This window comes from Corapipo altera, unplaced genomic scaffold (assembly GCF_003945725.1).
Source record: "Corapipo altera isolate COAL_440 unplaced genomic scaffold, ASM394572v1 132948, whole genome shotgun sequence".
In the NCBI taxonomy this organism is placed as follows: domain Eukaryota; kingdom Metazoa; phylum Chordata; class Aves; order Passeriformes; family Pipridae; genus Corapipo; species Corapipo altera.
The window spans coordinates 1-20,644 of NW_020885326.1; the positions used below are offsets into that span (position 1 = coordinate 1).

At 61.8% G+C, this 20,644-nt stretch overlaps 1 protein-coding gene across 1 annotated transcript; it reads right to left on the minus strand.

The window, feature by feature from the left end:
- Positions 1 to 65: 65 nt before the first annotated feature.
- On the minus strand, positions 66 to 17,141 carry LOC113940393 (dynactin subunit 1; the record flags this gene model as incomplete). Its single annotated transcript, XM_027631533.1, has 19 exons — positions 16,711 to 17,141; positions 12,580 to 12,600; positions 10,260 to 10,439; positions 9,023 to 9,220; positions 8,146 to 8,350; positions 7,744 to 7,822; positions 7,421 to 7,580; positions 6,365 to 6,469; positions 6,017 to 6,208; positions 5,216 to 5,332; positions 4,761 to 4,913; positions 4,048 to 4,208; positions 3,473 to 3,641; positions 2,977 to 3,045; positions 2,469 to 2,531; positions 1,995 to 2,144; positions 618 to 779; positions 325 to 456; positions 66 to 194 (listed from the first exon to the last, which is right to left on the minus strand). Coding segments are annotated over exons 1-19 (2,472 nt in total), but the record flags the coding sequence as incomplete, so codon positions are not given.
- Positions 17,142 to 20,644: the final 3,503 nt, after the last annotated feature.

Consider the following 20,644-nt stretch of genomic DNA (forward strand, 5'->3'; position numbering starts at 1 on the left):
GGGATGGGTGAGGAACAGGCAGGGATGGGTGAGGAACAGGCAGGGATCAGTAAGGAACACCTTACCTTGATCTTAAGGGACTTCTTCAGCTCCTTGATGACCGTCTCCCTGTCCTCCAGCTTCAGCCCCAGCCCCTCGGCGTCCGTGATCTCCGCCCGGAGCGCGGCCGCCCGGAGCTCTGCCGGGGGCGTGGGCTGGCACAGCGGGACAGGGCGGGTTGGGATGGCAGGGACAGCCCCAGAAACTGCCCTGCCCAGCTCCCTGCCCACGTCCCTCCCGGCAGGGCAGGGCCCGTGGCTGGTGCCGGGGCACGGCCGCACCCACCTTGTTCTGTGGGCGGTCGGCGTCGTACTCGCCCTCCTGCATGGCCGTGGCCATCTTGTTCATGGTGGCCATGAGGATGCTGCAGGACTGCCTCAGGCACTCGTAGGGATTGATCCCCGGCGAGCCATAGATCTGGGAAGGGTGGGAAGGACGTGGCTGGACCCCTGGGCCACGCTCACAGCCGCAGGGACAGGCAGCACAGGGCAGGGGCCGCACACCCCGCGTGGCCTTTCCCAGTGACATTCCCGGCCCATTCCCAGCGGGCTGAGCCCCGGAGCTGCCCCTGGCCCCACCTGCTCGCTGACTTTGAAGGCCAGCTCCTCCAGGCGCGGGGCCGGCAGCCCCTCGGTCTCGGCCAGGGGCGCGATGAGCTGGGCCCCGGCTGCTGCCACCTCCTGCAGCACGGCCACCACCCAGGTCAGGTGCTTGCGGCACTCCAGCAGCGTGTCCGACACCTGGGGGGAACGGGATGGCAGGGAATGGCACGGCTCCAGGGAAATGGGATGGCAGGGAATGGCACAGCTCCAGGGAACGGGATGGCAGGGAATGGCACAGCTCAGGGAAATGGGATGGCAGGGAATGGCACGGCTCCAGGGAAATGGGATGGCAGGGAATGGCACAGCTCCAGGGAAATGGGATGGCAGGGAAGGGCACAGCTCAGGGAACGGGATGGCAGGGAATGGCACAGCTCCAGGGAACGGGATGGCAGGGAATGGCACAGCTCCAGGGAACGGGATGGCAGGGAATGGCACAGCTCCAGGGAACGGGATGGCAGGGAATGGCACAGCTCCAGGGAAACGGGATGGCAGGGAATGGCACAGCTCCAGGGAAATGGGATGGCAGGGAAGGGCACAGCTCCAGGGAACGGGATGGCAGGGAATGGCACAGCTCAGGGAAATGGGATGGCAGGGAATGGCACAGCTCCAGGGAACGGGATGGCAGGGAATGGCACAGCTCAGGGAACACCCCCCCCCAGGCTGGGATCCTGCCCAGCTCAGAGAGTGTCACTGGGAGGGGGGAAACACCGGGATAGGGGAGAATAACTGAGGGATGGAGAGAGGCAGGTGTGAGCCCAGACCCCCATCCCAGCTGGGAACACGAAACCCACAGACACCATGTCCGTCTGTGTCCAGGGAATGGAGCTGGGAAGGGGCTGGAGCAGCAGGAGCAGCTGAGGGAGCTGGGGGGGGCTCAGCCTGGAGAAAAGGAGGCTCAGGGGGGACCTTCTGGCTCTGCAACCCCCTGACAGGAGGGGGGAGCCGGGAGGGATTCGGGCTCTGCTCCCAGGGAACAAGGGACAGGAGGAGAGGGAACGGCCTCCAGCTGTGCCAGGGGAGGCTCAGGTTGGATATTGGGAAAATTCCTCCTGGAAAGGGCTGTCCAGCCCTGGCACAGCTGCCCAGGGCAGGGGGGAGTCCCCATCCCTGGGGGGATTTCACACCCTGTGGATGTGGCACTTGGGGACACGGTCAGGGGTGTCCCTGGCAGTGCTGGGGAATGGCTGGACTCAATGGACTAAGGACCTAAACCAGTCCTTGATTCCACGATCCCAGCTCAGCTCACACCATTTCCCTCTGCCCTGAGCTGCTGCTCAGCTTCCACAGGGCGTCAGCTGCTGCCCAGTCCATCCCACAGCTCCCAGTCTGTGGCTGAGGGGGGTCCCTGCTCACCTGTGTTCCAAAGCCCAGGGCCGCGGGGATTCCCGGCGCATCCGTGCCCGGCATCCGGCGACGGATCTTCTTGCAGAACTGGCGGATGTCACTGCAGGATGTCTCCAGGTCCTTGAGCAGGATGGCCAGGTCTGCTGCCTCCTGCCCGGCCTGGGGACACAGGGGCACCTCAGAGGGACATTGGGACACACAGGGACCTCGGAGGGACACAGGGACACACAGGGACCTCAGAAGGACACTGGAGTAGAGAGGGACCTCAGAGGGACACAGAGGGACCTTAGAGGGGAAAGGGGAGAGGAGGAACTTCAGTCAGAGGGACACAGGAACAGAGGGGCACAGGGACACAGAGGGACCTCAGAGGGACACAGGGACACAGAGGGACCTCAGGCACAGGGACAGCAGGGAGCTGGCACACACACAGCCTTCCCAGCAGGTCCTACCTGGAGGAAGGTCCTACCTGGAGGAAGGTCCTACCTGGAGGAAGGCCCGGAGCCGACACACCTCCACCCCCATGCAGTCCAAGGCACTCTGGGTGAACTGTGGGCACGAGCACAGGTCAGGGAGGGCCCTGGGGCACTCTGGGGCCAACTGGGGCACTCTGGGGCACACTGGGGCCCCAGGAATTCCAGGATGGACCCTCCCACCACCCTGGGATTTTCAGGCCCAGGGAAATGGGCTGAGGCAGTCAGGCTATTTCTGGCCTATTTTGGTTTCACTCTGTGGGGAGCAGGACACTGATCCTTCCCTCAGGAACTCTGGGATACACCCTGCCTCCCCGACACGAGGGTCTCCATGCTCCCCTCCCTCTTCTCATCCACTCTGTCCCCATGTCCCCCTCCTGACCCCAGAGCCCTCGTGCCACCACTGGGGAAGAGCTACTGCACTGGGAAGGGGCAGCAGGGGCACCTCAGCTCCCAGAGGGATCCCGGGGGGCACAAAGGCAGAGACCAGGGATCAGGAAAGTGTCAGGGTTCCCTCTCACCTTGATGTGGTCAGCCAGCTGCAGGGTGCAGTCCTCAGCCTGGTCAGCCAGGTGGATGCTGTACAGGTGCTGTGGGAATGGCAGGATTGTTCCCACACATGCAGGTGAACAACCCAATTGAGGGAACCCCCAACAAACTCCAAACCTCAAGGGTTTAGCCCAATTTTTAACTGGAAGTGACAATTTGTGCAGTGACCCCACCAGAGACCCCCCAAAAGAGCGGGTGGTTCTTAATTCCACAGGTCAGCCAACCTGGCCTGCAGGTGGGGTACAGGAATGTGGGATGGGAGAATCACATCCCTGGGGACATGGTGCAGGGACACGGCCCCAGGGGACACAGCCTCAATCCTGGGTGTTCTGGGTGAGGACACCCAAAGGAAAGGGCTGCCAAGGAGCCAAACCCCAGCTGATCCATGTGCCCCGTGAGTGACGGATCCAAGGCAGGACACCCAACAGGTGAGGTGATACCTGTCCCCCCGTGTCCCCCCAGCCCCACCTGGTAGTACTTGATGGCTTTGGTGAGCGGCTCCACATTGACGGTCTCGTCCAGCTGGTCCTTGTGGAGCAGCTCGATCAGGAAGTCCAGGGAGCGCTCATGGACACTCATCTCGGGGTACAGGGTCCCCACCTTCTTGTACACCTCCACACTGCACTTGTTGAGGGCCCTGGGGCACAGGGACAGTCAGAAAGGGGCTGGGATGCACCTCGGGGGAGGACACGGAAAATGGGAGCCCCGAGGTGCTGCCCTGGGACAGAGACACGGCCGAGCCCTGGCTGGTGCTGAGAGCTGGGCCCTTCCTGGGTCACCTCCGGGGGGACACAAGGGGGGCACAGAGAAGTGACCCCTCCCAAGGCAGTAAGGGGATCCTGCTGCTTATTTCTATTCTGGCTTGCTCCCAAAATCCCCTCCCATGTCACCTCTCATGGGGGACACAAGGAGGGTCATTGAGAAGTGACCCCTCCCAAGGCAATAAGGGGGATCCCAACACTCCTTTCCAGCCTGGCTCCCCAGGGCCCTGTGACTCGGCTCCCAGAGGCTGTGGGGGTGGGATTGGGGGCGCAGGTACTCACTGCTCGTATTTGTGGAGCGTGGCCTGGAGCAGGCTCAGGGAGTACACGAGCCCGGCGGCGAAGCTGAGCTGCTCCCCCGCGGCCCCGCGCAGCCCCGCGCGCTCCGCGCAGCTCTCGCTCAGCTCGAACCTCTCCTGGGCCTGTTTGCTGATCAGCTCCGCCTGGGGACACACAGGGAGAGCCCTCAGGGCACCCCGAGCTTCCCTGCTCCGTCCCGCTCAGCCACGGAGCAGCCACACACCCTCCACATCCCCAAAAGTGACGGGTCCTGGGAAAGAGTGACCCACCAGTGCCACCACCCCCATGGGCAGGGGCCTGCCTCCTCCCCCTCCCTTCTCCCAGACCACTTTAGAATCATGGAATCATGGAATTATTTGGGTTGGAAAAATGTCCTTAAGACCATCAAGCCCAACTGCTCCCCCAGCACTGCCAAGGCCACCGCTGACCATGTCCCCAGGTCCAAGACCACGACCAACATCCACAGGGCTGTTAATTCCCCCCAGGGATGGGGGCTCCCCCCTGCCCTGGGCAGCCTCTTCCAATGCTTGACAATCCTCTCCAGGAAGGAATTTTCCCAATATCCAGCCTAATCCCCACCAGGGGGAGAACTGCAGTCTCCCATGAACTTTTGGAAGTTCTCCACCAGTAAACACTGCAAACCCCGACTCCAGGCGGGACAGAGAGCCCAGGTGTTCACTCCCAGCCTGTCCCACCTTGCAGATGAGGCGGGGGATGAGCAGCAGCACCAGGACGCAGTCGTGGTCCCCGCCGTGCCGCAGGAAGCTGTCAGGCATGAAGGAGGTGAGGAGGGACACGTGGCGGTTCGCCTGCTGCACTTCCATCTGCCGCAGCTCCATCTCGATGGCCTGTGGGACACGGTGTCACCAGCTGCTCTGCACCCCCGGCACAGCCCAGCCCAGGCTCCTCAGCAGTGGGAATCCTGCTCCTCCAGGACATGGCAAAGCCTCATTCCCTGGCTGGGATCTCACTGCCACCCCCTGCCACGGGCAGGGACACCTCCCACTATCCCAGGCTGCTCCAAGCCCCGTCCAGCCTGGCCTTGGACACTGCCAGGGATCCAGGGGCAGCCACAGCTCTGGGAACACCCTGGTGCCAGTGCCTCAGGAGCATGTCCCAGGGCACGGCTGCCCCACCCAGCTCTCCCTACCTTGGCGTGGGCTTTTGTCTCTGCAAACTTGATCTTGAAGTCGAACATCTCGGGGGGCGGCTGCTGCTGCTTCTCCGCAGACGCTTCCTGCTGGCTCATGAGCTCCCGGTTCACGTCCTGGGCACGGGGAGGGGGTGGTGGGACACAGGGACACCAGCACAGAGACAGGGAACCCCACACCCTCAGCAAGCCCCCCCAAACCTCCCGGTGCCCCCTCTTGGGGGGGTCCCCTTCTAAAACCCCCGGGGACGGGGGGGGGGGAGGGAGAGGCACCGAGTGCATTCCAGGAACTGTCCTACAGCCAAGGAATCCCCAGGCTCATTCCCTGCCTCCTTTCCCTGCCAGGAGACCTGAGGCCAGGGCTGGGACAACCATCACCAGGAAGAATTTCTTCCCAATATCCCATCTAAATCTCCACTTTTCCAGCGGGAAGGCATTCCATGGCCCTCCAGGTCCTTGCCCAAAGTCCCTCTCCAGCTCTCTTGGAGCCCCTGGCACTGGAAGGGGTTCCAAGGTCTCCCAGGAGCCTTCTCTTCTCCAGGCTGGACACCCCCAGCTCTCCCAGCTTATCTCTATGGGAGAATGCACTGGGGGCTTTCCCAGAGAAGCTCCATGAGGAACCACTCCCAGGCACCAGCCGTGTCCTGCCGTGCCCAGATCCCACGGGAGCAGGAGGCAGCTGTGCCCAGATCCCACGGGAGCAGGAGGCAGCCGCCTGTCCTGCCCCAGGGACACCTTCCCTGGGGATGTTCCCACTGAGGGGGCATTGGGATGAGCACTGGGGGCTCCAAGGGGCAGCACCTGGAGGTGAGCCGTGAGCTCCCGGTACTTCTTGATGGTCTGCTGGTAGTCGGCCACGGTCTCCTGCGCCGCCTCCACGCGCTTCTCAGCCTCCCTCACGCGGCCCGTGGCCATGTCCAGCTGCTCCCGCAGCTCCAGCTCCGTCTCCCGCGCGTTCTCCTGCAGCTCGTCGTTCATCTCGTTCATGGCCTCCTGTGGGGAGGGGCAGGGGGCACACGGTCACACCCCGGGGTCCAGGGGAGCTTCCCTGGATCCCACAGCTCCCGGGGCTGGGCCAGCCCCCAGCCCTCCCAGCATTCCAGCCCCGGCCCCCTGGAGCAGCCCCGATCCCGGGGGAATCCTCCTCACCAGGTCCCCGACGGTCTCACGCAGCTCCCGGACCTTCTCCTCCAGGTCCAGGTTTCTCTCCGTCAGAGTCTCCACCATCTCCTCGGCACCCAGAGCTGCATCCACCTGCAATCCAATCCAATCCAATCCAATCCAATCCAATCCAATCCACATCCACATCCACATCAATATCCACATCCACATCCACATCTACATCCACATCTACATCCATTCCCTTGCAATCCAATCCACATCCACATCCCAATCCTTCCATCTGCAATCCAATCCACATCCACATCCACATCCACACCCACACCCACATCCACATCCACACCCACACCCACATCCACATCCCAATCCATCCACCTCCAATCCAATCCCAATCCACATCCACACCCCAGCCCACCCCCCTGCCATGACACACATGCTGATCCATCCCTCTGCAACCCAATCCAAATCCACATCCCAATCCATCCCCCTGCCAGGACACACATCCCACTGCATCCTGGAGCTCAGCACCACAGCCAGCAGCTCCCAAATCCTGTCACACCCCGTGGGATCCCTCTGCCAGGCTGTGGCACGTGGCTGAGGAACTCCTCGCCCCATCCTGGGTTGAGGGCAGGGCAGACAGTGCTCAGCTCCCTCCTGGGAGCAGGGAAAAGCATCCCTCAGGAGAGCAAACCCATCCAGCTGGCAGCTCCAGGAGGAAGACCCCACGTGGGAAGAGCCTTGGCTTTGGCTCCTGGAGCTGTTCCTGGCTCCTGGGCTGTGGCTCAGGGCACAAGGCTGGAATTCCAGCTCAGTTGACAATGACCACATGGAGCAGCCCTGGGAACACGGAGCATCATCCATGCCCAGTGCTCAGGAGTCATCCCATGGCCAGGCAGAGCCCAGCACTGCCCCACTGCTGGAATATGGCTTGGAATTAGGGAATATGGGACCAGGGGTGTATCACCACGGCATCCCTGCATGCAGCTCTCCAGGAGCTGACCCAGCAGCTGCTCAACGCCCCCAATGGCCCCAAAGGGCCCCAAATGCCCCCAAACCTCCCTTCCCACCTCCTCCCCAAGGACTCACCTGCTCCTTCAGCTCATCCACCGTCTTCTCCGCCTGCTTCACCTCCTCCTGCAGCTTCTCCCGCTGCTGCCGCAGCGACTCCAGCTCCGTGTTCTTCTTCTCCATCTGCTTCTGCAGCTTCACGTGCTCCTGCTTCTCCGAGGCCGACAGGTCCCTCATCCTGGGACAGACACAGCTCCCGTCAGGGCCCAGGCAGGGACAAGGTCCTGTTCCCTCCCCAGACACTGCCCATCAGCAGGGATTCCACGGGCTGCTCCAGGGAGGGCCTGGGGGAGCACAGGGGGCCTGGGAAGGAGCTTTGGGAAGCAGAGCTGGGCTCCCACCTGACCAGAGCCTCCTTGAGCCGGGCGTTCTGCTCCTCCAGCTGTTTGACCTGGTAGCTGGATGCTGCTCCATCAGAGCCTGCGGAGCAAGGGAAGAGCTGTGGAATCACAGAATCCCAGACTGGTTTGGGTGGGAAGGGACCTTAACTCCCACCCAGTGCCACCCCTGACACAGGCAGGGGCACCTTCCACTAGACCAGGTAGCTCCAACCTGGTCTTGGACACTTACAGGGATAGAGCAGCCACAGCTGCTCTGGAAAAATCCATTCCAGGGCCTCCCCACCCTCCCAGGGAGGAATTCCTTCCCAGTATCCCACCTAGCCCTGCCCTCTGGCAGTGGGAAGCCGTTCCCCCTTGTCCTGTCCCTCCAGGACCTTTTCCGAAGCCCCTCTCCCGTCCCACCTTTCTCCTCGATCTCGTGCTTGAGGATCTCCAGGTCCATGGTGAGATATTCCACCTTCTCCTTGAGGGAGTCCACCTCCTGCTGCAGGGACTCGGCGCGTTCCTCGGCCATCTCCTTGTCCAGCGTGGCCATCTCGATGGCGTCGGCCGTGTCCGCCATCTCCTCCATGTACCGCTCCTTGGCCTCCAGGGCATCCTTGGCCTCCTGCGGGGCACAGGGGGTCAGGGCACCCCCGGGACGACCTGGGGACACCCCACAACGGGCCTCAGGGCATCAGTGTCCCCTGGGGCTCTCCCAGACGAGCTCAAATCCAAGCAGCACCAGCTTTATCTTGGGATGAGAGGGGACGGCCCATGGGCAGCGCTCCGGGGTGTCCCACTCCCCTCTTCCCTGCTCCACACCCACAGAGAGCCTGGTAGGAAAACCATCTCCAGGTGAGGATGAAGGCATGGAGACAGGGAATACTGGAGCAGACAAGTAAATCCTTAGGGGAAACAAAACAGGAATCCACCCTGGAAAAGCAGGGCAGGGAGAAGGAAATGCTCCTTGGCTGCTTGGATGGAGTGCTGGGAACTGCAGGCACAGGTACCAGGACAAGGACACCTGTCCATGGGGAGAGAGGGGGAAAGGGAGCACCTGGAGAGAGGGGAAGTACCTGAAGAGAGGGAAGAGAGAAAGCAACATCCCATCTCCCTCAGCCCAATTCCCAAATAAACCCGATGCTGACCAGGAGCAGAGGAAATGGCCTCAGGTTGTATGAGGGGAGGTTTAGGTTGGATACTGGGAAAATTTCTTCATGGAAAGGCAATCAAGGCTGGAATTCCCCCTGCAGTCACCTCTCCCAGCGCTGCCCCTCTCCCAGGGACACTCACTGACCTTCTTGGCCTCCTTCAGGCGCTTCTGGAGGTCGGCCTGCTGCTCCTGCATCTTGCTCTTCCATTCCTGCACCTGCTCCAGCTGGATCTTGTACTTCTCCAGCTCTTTGAGCTTTGCCTTGTCCTCATTCCGTTTGATCTTCAGTGTCTCCAGCTTCTCCTCCAGGTCCCTGACCTGGGCACGGAGATTCTCCTCCTCCTGCAGCAGCAAGCCAAGAGTTAGGAAAGGAGCAGGGACATCCCTTGGACAGGGTTCTGGGGACATTCCTGGAACCCCATGGAACCTGGTCTGACTTTTGGCATCAAGTTTGGGGCAGTTTAAGAGAGGGACAAGGGCCTGGAGTGCCAGGACAAGGGGGAACGGCTTCCCACTGCCAGAGGGCAGGGCTAGATGGGATACTGGGAAGGAGTTCCTCCCTGGGAGGGTGGGGAGGCCCTGGAATGGATTTTTCCAGAGCAGCTGTGGCTGCCCCATCCCTGGCAGTGATGCCTCTGGCTCCCCCTGAGATGATCCTACACTCTCCACCAGCACCTGCTCAATCCCACTGCAGCATCCAGGTCATTCCCAGGTGATCTGCCCCCAGGGAAAACTGATCCAGGTCCTTTTCCAGCAGCTCAGCTCCGAGGGCAGGGAAAGGCTGAGCCAGCACAGCAGGACCCAGGGGAAGGGCTGTGGGGATGAGGGGATGTGACCCTGCTCCCTGGCAGCAGCTTCATGGATAAAGCTCCAACTCCCAAAGCTACTGACAGCAAGGAACAGGTCTTGGAAAAACCCTACACAACATGGGAAACCCCCCTGGATTCCCCCTCTGGTGCTTCCCCAGCCCTGGGGGGTGCCAGCAGCACCACCAATAAAACCACTTCTGCACCCAGGTACAGAAAACAGTTCCCAGAGAGCTCAGGGAACCGGGGACATGGGTGGGAATATCCCCTCTTCCCACCCCCTGGTGCCTTCTCCAGCCCCCTCCCCTCCATACCCAACCCCAGAACCAGCTCCTTGTCCTCTCCCACTATTCCCTCCCTACCCTTGTGCCCCAAATCTCTCCCAAGCCCTAATTAATTAATGAATCAAATCAGGATAGAAGCGATGAAGAACGACTTTAAAGATCAAGGCAGGAATAACTCTGCTGATGTAACCACTGGAAACCCCCAAGTCTGGGAAGTGTCAGAGCTGTCCGGGTGGGCTTTGCCTCCCCAGGCAGGAGGGAGAGCCCTGGGCTCACCTGGGCACGACTCACCTTGGTGGGCGAGGGCACGGGGGGTGCCCCCGGGGAGGGCAGGCCGGGCGTGGGGATCACGGGGGCCACCAGTGGGGTCTGGGCGGGGGTCCCGGGCTCGCTGCTGCTCATCTCCCCCCCCGAGGCCGAGGCTGACCCCGAGGGCCCGGCCCCGCCGGACGATGTGGGGGTGCGGGTGGGCTGGAACAGAGCACAGGGAGGGGTCAGGGCACACCCAGAGAGGGCATCCCTCAGCTCTCACCTCCCCGGGGGCTGCTCCAGGTGGTGCCCAGACGCCCGTTCCCAGGTGACAGTGGGGACACCCAGCCCTGCCTGTGCCACTCGTGACCCCCGGGAAGGCTGGGACCTCACACTGCTCCAGAGGAGCCGGGCTCAGCCAGAATTCATGGATAATCCACTGGGGAAGGGAAGCTCCCAGACCAGCTGGGGCTGCCCCAGCCCTGCAAGTGTCCAAGGCCAGGTTGGACAGGGCTTGGAGTAACCTGGTCCTAGTGCCACCATGGCAGGGGGTGGCACTGGATGATCTCCAAGGTCCCTCCCAAGCCAAACCATTCCAGGATTCCAGGATTAAAGGTCCCTGCTCCAGAGGGTGAGACAGCAAAAACTCAGAGCTCACCAAGACAGGAACCCAGTTTTAAGGAAACAAAGGGAAAATGAACAAGGAGCAAGTTCCCACAGTCCAGGGCCTGGAGCTGCTTCATCAGTGCTTAAGAGGCTGTTAATTAATCAGTGGGACCCAGCACGCAGGCCGAACCCAGGAATGGGAAAAGGGGAGCTGGTGCCCGAGGGAAGCACTGGGTGCCCCCAGGCCCTGCTGGTCTCCTCACAGACCCTGTTTCTGGAGCACTCACCTCTGGCTGTGTAAATTAAATTTCCTGACTTTACTTTACTCCTGGAAATTGGATTTGTTGAGGTTTCACCAGGTGTGTGGTTCCACCCGTGGCTGGGCAGGGACACAGCCAGGCAGGAGCAGCACCCGCCCTCTCCCCTTGTTTTTCCCAAAATAGAGGCAAATCGGAGTTAAATCGACTGCAGCAGGTCCAGAGCCCCTTGGACATGGCCAGCCTGCCCTCCTGGGGTGATCCTGGCTCTCCCAGGGATGGAGAACAGGAAACATCTCAGCAGCACTGGGCCCCATGTGCCTCCTCCCAGACACAACTCAAAACAGGGATGTTTGTGTTCCTGGTGCTTTAGGGACCACAAACCCCTCACAGAGGGCAGGGAGAGGTGGGATACTGGGAAGAGGCTCCTCCCTGTGAGGGTGGTGAGGCACTGGAATGGATTTTCCAGAGAAGCTGTGGCTGCCCCATCCCTGGAAGTGTCCAAGGCCAGGTTGCACAGGGCTTGGAGCAGTCTGGGATAGTGGAAGGTGTCCTTGGGTGGAACTGGATGGGCTTTGGGTCCCTTCCAAACCAACCCACTCCATCCCAACACCTAACTCCATCTAACCCCTGCCCAGTGCTGGTGTGAGGCCAAAGGATCAGGAGGTCCCACAGGACATCCCATCACAGCTCCACCCTGCACAGAGACCAGGAACAAGAGCCACTCAAACCGAGGGAATGGGACGGGATCCCAGTGCCCCGGGGCTGATGGAATCAGCCAGGAGCAGCCAGGAGCAGCGAGGGAGGATGGAGCCCCTCCTGCAGCCCCCCCAGCACAGGGGAGACAGAACACTCTCCATTTCCAAACCCAAACTCCACTGTTAAAGAGCTTTTTGAGGATTTCTCTCCACGTTTCCTCTCCTCCGGCCATGAGTCCCTTCCCAAGGTGGATCCTGCTGGTCCCAAGCACAGGCTGGAACCACACAGCCCTGCAGGACACCTCGGGCTCTCCCCTCTCTCCTCTGCCAGGAAAGGTTCAAGATCCCACCGAAAAACACCCCACACAGGGTGGGACAGTCAGGGATCAGCAACCCCCGCAGGGACCCCCCAGCAGAGACCCCCCAGCAGAGCCTGGGCACTGCCACACAGATTCCACACTCTGCTCCCTCAGCCGAGCTCTCCCATGGCCATTTCACCCAGGGAAGGGATCCCCAGGGATCTGGACCCGCTCCAGAGGGGCCCATCACTGCCGGGAGCTCCTCTGGGCTCTGCGTAACCAGGTGGAAGGACAAGAGGGACCAACGGCGGGACTGGCACCCCATGGGCCAGGTTTGGGGTGGGGTTGGCACCCCATGAGCTGTGTTTGTGTGGGGTTGGTACCCCCAGAGCTGTGTTTGTGTGGGGTTGGCACCCCATGAGCTGTGCTTGTGTGGGGTTGGCACCCCCGGAGCTGTCAGTGCCCCGTGCCCCCCACGCTCGGTGCCCCCCCAGCTGCTCACCTTGGGCCGGCGGGTGCTGGTCTGGAGGGCAGCGGGAGCAGAAGCAGAGAGGACAGACAGTCACAGGACAGAGGAGCAGAGAACAGCCGGAGCACAGAACAGCCGGCGGCGGCAGAGCAGGAAAGGAGACAAAACACAGCACGGCCTCGTTAGTGCCCGGCATCGTTAGTGTGCCCGGGGCACCAGCTGAGCCCGGCATCGTTAGTGAGCTGGCAGCAGGTGGGAGCTCGTTAACACACCCCCAAGGCCAGTCCAGGGGACCTGCAGGCACAGCTGCCATGGAACCCCCGGCACAGCTCCGGTGGAGCCCCATGCACAGATCCCGTGGGGTCCCCTGGCACAGATCCCGTGGGGTCCCCTGGCACAGATCCCATGGACCCCCTGGCACAGATCCCGTGGGGTCCCCTGGCACAGATCTCGTGGACCCCCTGGCACAGATCCCGTGGGGTCCCCTGGCACAGCTCCCATGGACCCCCTGGCACAGCTCCCGTGGGACCAGGGGAGCCCAGAGCCAGAGCAGCCCCTGCTCCCCCCCAGCCTGGCCCCATTCTCCCCCTCCAGCCCCACGTGGGGACAGAGCTGGGGACAGAGAGGACTGTCTGAACCCCCACCCCGACCCCATGGACACCCCGGGGCACATCCACCTTTATTTCCAAGGAATTTGTATCTCCAGAGGCACAGCCTGGTCCAGGCTGGCAGGGCACTCCAGGCTCCACAGGGGGTTTGACCCCCCACACCTTTCCCAGATGCCCCCGGAGCAGGAGGCTGAAGGGATTCATTTTAGACAGGATTACTCCCTCCCCTCATCCCTCTGTTTTCCAAAGGGCCTGGAGCCCCCAGGGCTCTGAACTCTTTAACCATAAATCCCAGGGACATCACAGAGCTGCTCCCACACTTCCAACTTTTCCATCCATGGCTGGAATTAAACCATCCATGCCTTTGGAGCAGGACCCCCCCACCCCTCCATGCACCCACACATGCAGCAGTGCCCAGCAGCAGCTCAGAGGGGGGGAGGCCATGGGGAGACAAACATGAAATTAATGAGTATTTTTCCCATTAAAAACAATCCCTAATTGATGGCAGAGAGGGAGTGGCGAGGCTGGTCCGGGGGGCAGTGGATGGGCAGGAGCCCCCAGCGTGGGCAGAGGGAACATCTGCCCAGAGGCAGCTTTGGAGTACGTGTCAAACCTTCCACATTGTCCTTCATTTGATTCCATGACCTAATCCCAGCTGGGAATAACCAGGAACAGAACAGATGGATAATGGTGCTGCCACACGATCCCAGCCCAGGATGCAGCTGGGACAGGGGGCACAGGGAGCCCCTCAGGGATCAATATCCAACACAGCCGTGCTCCCCCTGAGGGCCAGGACACCTCGGAACTGGATTTTCTTTCTTCAGAATAAACCTGGATGTGTTTTCATTTCCAAATGTCCTCTGGCATTCCTTTGGCTAAACCCTTCTCTGCTCACTTCCAGCCTTTTCCCAAAGGCTGCACTCCACAGGACACCCACTTCAATCCCAAGGGAGACATTCCCATCTTCCACAGCATCTGCGTGGCCAAACTTGCCAGGAAAATGGAATGACAACAGTGCAAATTCCAAACCCTCAGGGCTGGCTCAGGAAGCCCTTCAGGAGCACTCTGGCATCTTCCCAAAGTCCAACTGAGCACTGATTACATGGAGCAGCAACAAAAATCTGGGAAACACTTGGAAAACTGAAAACCACTTGGGGATTGCAGCCGTGGAGATGCCCCCACTCCCTGCCACACACGCTGGGCACGGTGCTCCAGGTGCCCTGCCCTGTGCTGTTGGCACAGGAGCCCCTGCAGTAGGGCAGGGCTGGGGGTCCCACACCAACCTCAGAGTCCCTGGACACAGGGAAATGTCACCAGAGATCACTGAGCCTTGTCCTGGGCCATGGGATGGGGGACAATGAGGGGGGGACACCAAGCCTTTTCCTGGGGGACACTGAGTCCTGTCCTGGGGGACACTGAGCCCTGTCCAGGCCATGGGATGGGGGGACTCCAACTCAAACCCCACCTCAAACCACACCAAGCCCTAAAACCAGGGAGAAACCTCCTGGTAACTATCCCTAAACCCATGTGGAATGACAGGGAATAATCCTGCTCTGTGCCTCCTCCGGGGCTTTGGTCCCCTCCATGTGCAGACCACCAAAAGCTGAAGCTCTGAGAGCCCCGGGATCCTTGGAGAGGGGGCAGAGGGAAGCTCTGGGATGCTCTGGGATGCTCCAGCTGCTCTCTCCATCAGGGCTGGCCTCCTCTCCGTGCTGGCTGTCCCTGTCCCTCTGTCTGTCCCCATGGCACGGCTGGCACCAGCCAGTCACTCCTGGGCTCTGGGAAGCCCTTGGCAGGACGGTGACCAGGATGGAACATGGATTCTCTGGATTACGGCATCGCGCTGGGAGCAGATGCTCCAACCACACCTGGCCCCTGGATCCGGGATGCTCCGAGCACCCCTCTGGGAATGCTCCACTCAGAGGTTCCAGGCTCTGCTGTGTAATGCTGCTGCATCAATATTTGATGCCATTATAAAACCTCTGATCCCTGGGGAGCGCCGGGGGCTCCAAACCGGCGCGCTCCGAGATGGACTTGGCTCCTGGCAGCAGCAACTCTGGAAACATCCTCCTGGAAATCCTCCTGGAAATCCTCCTGGATACCACCGACTGCCTATGGCAGGGCCGGCATCGCCCGCTGAACGTGGGGTGCAGGTCCCGCAGGTCCCTCCTGACTTTGTTCTGCTCCAAGCGTGGGGATCCTGATCCAGGTGGGAACACCGAGCGTCGGGGGGGTGAGCAGGTCTGTGTGAATGTCACCTTCCAGCAGGACAGGGGAGGAGCCACTGAACGCTTCTCCTGGACGAGGTTTGGGGGTTCCTGATGTGGAAAAGCCCAACTTCCCAGACCGCAGCTGCTGCTGCCAAGGATTCCCTGGACCTTCCAGGAGGGTTCCTGCAGCAGCTCCCGAGCAGGGCAGGCAGTGCTGGAGGTGATGCCTGGGAACTGACCCTCTGCAGGCCCACGCTGCCCACCCGAGCAGGCAGGATGCCATCCCACTCACCTCCCGGGAATTTTGGACCAGTCCTCTCCAGACACAGCCTGCAGCAGGATGAGCCACTCAAGGTGTGGCTACCTGGGCTATTCCTGGGAATTCTGCATTTTAAACAACCACCCGGCCCACACCCAGTCTCACAGCTGTGATCCCGTGTGCAGGGGGAGGAATAATGGGAAGAGCAGGATGAAATCCAGGTGTGGTGCTGAGCACCGGCAGCCCCTGCTCCCCCTCCGCTGGGGAGGAGGGAAACAGCATCCCTAAAACTTTCCATTTGGAAGCGGATTAGCAGGGACACGTGACCAGGTGTGTCGGTGTCTGAGCTCGGGATGTGCAGGTGTAAACCAGGAGCATTTACTGCCAGGTACAGGCACAGCCAGCCCAGCTCGGGTCTGTTCCCCGGCATCAGCCAGAAATTCCCAGGATTTCTCTTTAAGCTGAGCAGTGTCATCCTGGTTACGCTAAAAATAAACATATAAGCCATGCCCGCGCTGTCACCTGCGGGAACGGCAGCCTGGCAGGGACCGGGCACTGCCCGCCTCCGGGAATGCCGGGGGCTGATCCCGGCGGCAGGAAAAACGGGAGTGTGGACATGCAGACTCCCCAGGCTGGGCACCTGGAAGCAGGGATGGCATCGGCACCCCCAGGGCAGTGGGGATGGCATCGGCAGCAGGGACAGGGATGGCACCGGAGGCAGGGACAGGGATGGCACCGGAGGCAGGGACAGGGCCGGGAACGGCCCCGGCGGAGCCGCAGAGCCGCTGCATCCGCCGCGGGCACGGCCGGAGACACGGAGAGGGGACCCGGGAGCTCGGGAGGCAAAGCCAGCCGTGACCCGCTGCTGCTGCTGCTCCCCCACCGCCCCCCGAGCCCGTCACGCTCCCAATTACAGCCCGGCAGCATCAACGCGGGGAAAACGGGGAAAAACGGGAGGAGGCGGGTCGGGAAGCGGGGATGCGATGCCGGGGATGCGATGCCGGAGGATGCGGGGCCAGAGGATGCGGGGCCGGGGGACCGGGGGCTGCGGGGCCGGGGGCCCGGGGGCTGCGGGCACGGACCGTACCTTGCGGGTGGCCGGGGCCTGTCTCATCGCGGCGGAGGAGCGGGAGCAGACGGAGCAGCGGGTCAGCGCGGCCGGACACGGCAAATGGCCGCGGCCGCCGCCGGGTCCTGCGGGGGCTCGGGAGGGGGCCGGGGGGGTCGGCGGGGCCCAGCGGGGGCTCAGCGGGGGCTCAGCGGGGGCTCAGGGGGGTCCAGCGCAGCCCCCCCGGCCGCGGCCGCTCGTCCCCGCTCGGCGGTGGCTCCAACCACCGCCCCGGTGGCTCATGACATCACCGCGGAGGGGCCGCGCCGGCGGCGCCGCTCGAGCCGCGGGGCGCGGATGGCGATGGGATGAGCGGGATGGCGAGTGAGGATGGGCACGGCGATGCCGCTCCCGGCAGGGGGGTCCGCAGCGGCTCAGCACCCCCGGCACGGCCGGCGGGTCCAGACGGCTCCGTGGGTGCGCCCGCGGCAGACCCGCCCCCGCCGGGACCGCCGGACACAGCCCCCGGGCACGGACAGACGGACACACGGGCGGAACCGAGCCTGATGGACGGACAGATGGACACACGGACAGCTGCAGGGCCGCGTCCATCCTGCCGCGCTCCCATCCAGCGCCTCCCGACAACACGGGGGGACTCCCAGGAGCTCAGGGCACCCCTGTACGGCTGAGGGTGTGCAGAGACCACCACGGCCTCGGAGACCACCTGCCCTAAAGATCCCCTGCCCTGAGGATCCCAGCCCTAAAGATCCCTGCCCTAAAGATCCCCTGCCCTGAGGATCTCTGCCCTAAAGATCCCTGCCCTAAAGATCTCAGCCCTAAAGATCCCCTGCCCTGAGGATCCCAGCCCTAAAGATCCCAGCCCTAAAGATCTCAGCCCTAAAGATCCCAGCCCTAAAGATCTCTGCCCTAAAGATCCCAGCCCTAAAGATCCCCTGCCCCAAGGAGTCACCGTGGAGAGTGCTGGGCACCCAGCACATCAGCCAGACACCGTGTCCCCAACCCTCACTGCCATGTCCCCAAGCCTCGCTGCCCTGCCAGGCCCAGACCCCAAATTCCTGCCTGGCACCTGCAGCACCACCGTCCCCCTCCAGCAGCACCTGCACACCTGACCCTCCACACACAGAGGGAATTTCACCTCCAGCAATCCCAGACCCTCGGCACAATCCTTCCCATGTCCTGGAAAAAGCCTTTAAAGGCCCCTGTCTCCAGCAGGCTGGCATTCCCTGGAGGCAGCCCCACAGTTTGCCATGACATGGGGACCCCCGGTGCCCAACTGATCTGTGGTGGGGTCTGATTCCTGAATAACCTCTGGATCAGGGAATCGAGCAGCTCTGGGAGCTGGCACAAACGCCTGGAAGAGTCCAAGGCCAGGCTGGACAGGGCATGGAGCAACCTGCTAAGTGGAAGGTGTCCCTGGCCACGGAAGGGAGTTGGAATCAGTGGGATTTACAATATCTCCCAACCCAACCCATTCCAGGGTTCTGGAGCCCCTCTGCTCTGGAGCCAGGCTGGGAGAGCTGAGGGGGTTCCCCTGGAGAAGAGAAGGCTCCAGGGAGAGCTGAGAGCCCCTTCCAGGGCCTGAAGGGGCTCCAGGAGAGCTGGAGAGGGACTGGGGACAAGGGAGGGAGGGACAGGACACAGGGAATGGCTTCCCACTGCCAGAGGGCAGGGAGAGATGAGATATTGGGCAGGAATTCCTGGCTGTGAGGGTGGGGAGGCCCTGGCACAGGTTACCCAGAGAAGCTGTGGCTGCCCCTGGATCCCTGGAAGTGTCCAAGGCCAGGTTGGATGGGGCTTGGAGCAACCTGGGATAGTGGAAGGTGTTCCCAAACCACAGGGAAAAGGAACCACTTACTGGGCTTTTCCAGACAAAAGCACCCTGGATCCGTGGCCGTAATCCTGAGTGATCCAAGGGCCGTGTCCAGCCCTGGAGGAGCCACGTGCAGGCTCACCCAGATTTAACCTTAAGATAATTAAGGATATTAGAGCTGCTCTAATGAACCAGCTCCTCTCCTCACACACAGCTCCACTCCCTAAATCCAGACTATATAAGCTCTTTCCACATCCAGGATCCAGTAAATGCTGCAGCAGTGAGGAAATGCAATTTACCAACAGGAGAACAGTGTAGGATGCTTCGGGCTGCCCCTGAAACCCCTCAGGGACACATAAGGGAGGTTATTGATCCTAAATCCATGAGAAGGGAGAAGGAGCTTTTGGCATCATCGCAGCTGAGAGGATTCCTGGCTCTGGGGGGGTTTGGAGAGGAGCTGACAGGGTTAACTCCAGCTCTTTCCCACGGAGCCCCCAGCTCGTGGTGCCAGGTGCTGCTCAGCTCCCCACTCCAAAGGGTCACGGCCCCTTCCCTCAATTAACACCAAAATAATCCCCTTGGATCTCAGCCCAAGCTCCCCTGGGGACACAGAAGGCTGCCATGGGGATGTCACCCAGCCCAAGGAACAGCAGTTCCCGGGTTCATCCAGGCCCAGTTTGGGCAGCTGGGATGGGGCGGGTTCGGGAGCTCATCGGATTAGTCGTTCCTTTAAAGGATTAACAGGGCTTGGGGTGGCCCATCTGCATTAAACAGACCATCTGGGACCTGCTCCGGGCTGAAACGGGCCATCTGCTCCCACATGGAGACCTGGATAACACCGGGATAATGACCTGGCCACCGACCTGGCCACCGGCTGGTCACCCCAGGACGGGATCAGAGCGGGATCAGAGCGGGATCAGAGTGGGACCAGAGTGGGATCAGGTGCCCAGCAGAGAGGGAGATCCAGCCCCAGCACACACTGCTGGGAATCCAGCCCTGGCACAGGGAATGCCGGTGGGAGGATGAAAGGAACAGGGATGTCACTGGGGCAGGACAAACCTGACCCATCAGAGGGGACACCCCAGGGATCAAACTGGCTGCAGGGGACAGTGACCTGAGGGGACAGGACTGGAGCCACCCCCAGGGTGACAGCGCTGGGCACGTGCCACGTGTGGATGTGGCACGTGGGGACACGGTCAGTGGGGAACAGTTGGACTTGGTGGGCTCAGGGGGCTTTTCCAACCTAAAAATTCCATAATTCCAGAGTGTGTCAGAGCCCGGGAGCCCACCCTGACACGCCCTGAGCGAGGCAGGAGCCATGGACCAGCCTTTCCCTGCATTCCTGGGAGTCTCCCCATTCCCAGCCCTGCTCTGGCACACACAGGACCCACCATGGCCCTGCCACCTCCACATCCCTGAGAGGTGGCATCTGTGACCCAGTGTCACCCAGCCCTGCAGCGGGAGAAGGAATCAGCCTGTCACTCTCACATCTCAGGTCACACAGGGATGAAGCATTCACAACCCATTTCATCCCAAAAATTAGCCAGGAAACACCCTCTTCCTGCTCTTTAAACAGACTTTGGGGTCCCTCTGGGGTCCCTTTGGGATCCCTTTGGGGTCCTTCCCAACCAGACTGGCCCAGGACAGAGGCCAGCACCTCCCAGGGACAGCCTGGGCCCCCAGCTCCTGCCTGGAGACACTGCTCCAAGAACAAGGACATCCCAACACGGTGTCACAGCCAAGGGACGGGATCCCCCGTGTCCTGCAGCCCCTGGAGCTGCCCCCTTGCTCCAAGCCCTGGGAACAGCACAGCCCATCACGACCTCAGTGTCCAGAGACCCCTCTGCCCCGGCCCCACCTGCCCCCAGCACTCCCGAACCCACGGAGAGCAGGAAGGGAGCACGGCGGGGCAGAGAGGCCCATCTGGCACCCCACGGCTGCAGCTCCGGGGACGATTAGAGTCTATATTTGATAATCCCCGGAACGAGGATTTACCCGCTAATTACGCTCGTTATCCGCTGCCCCCGGCTGGAACCGCCCTGCTGGGGAGGGGCTGCTGGAGGGGGGCGGGTCACGGGGTCATTGACGGCCAAAAATGTTCAATTCTGAGGGGGCAGCAGAGCCTGGCACTGGGCTGGGGGA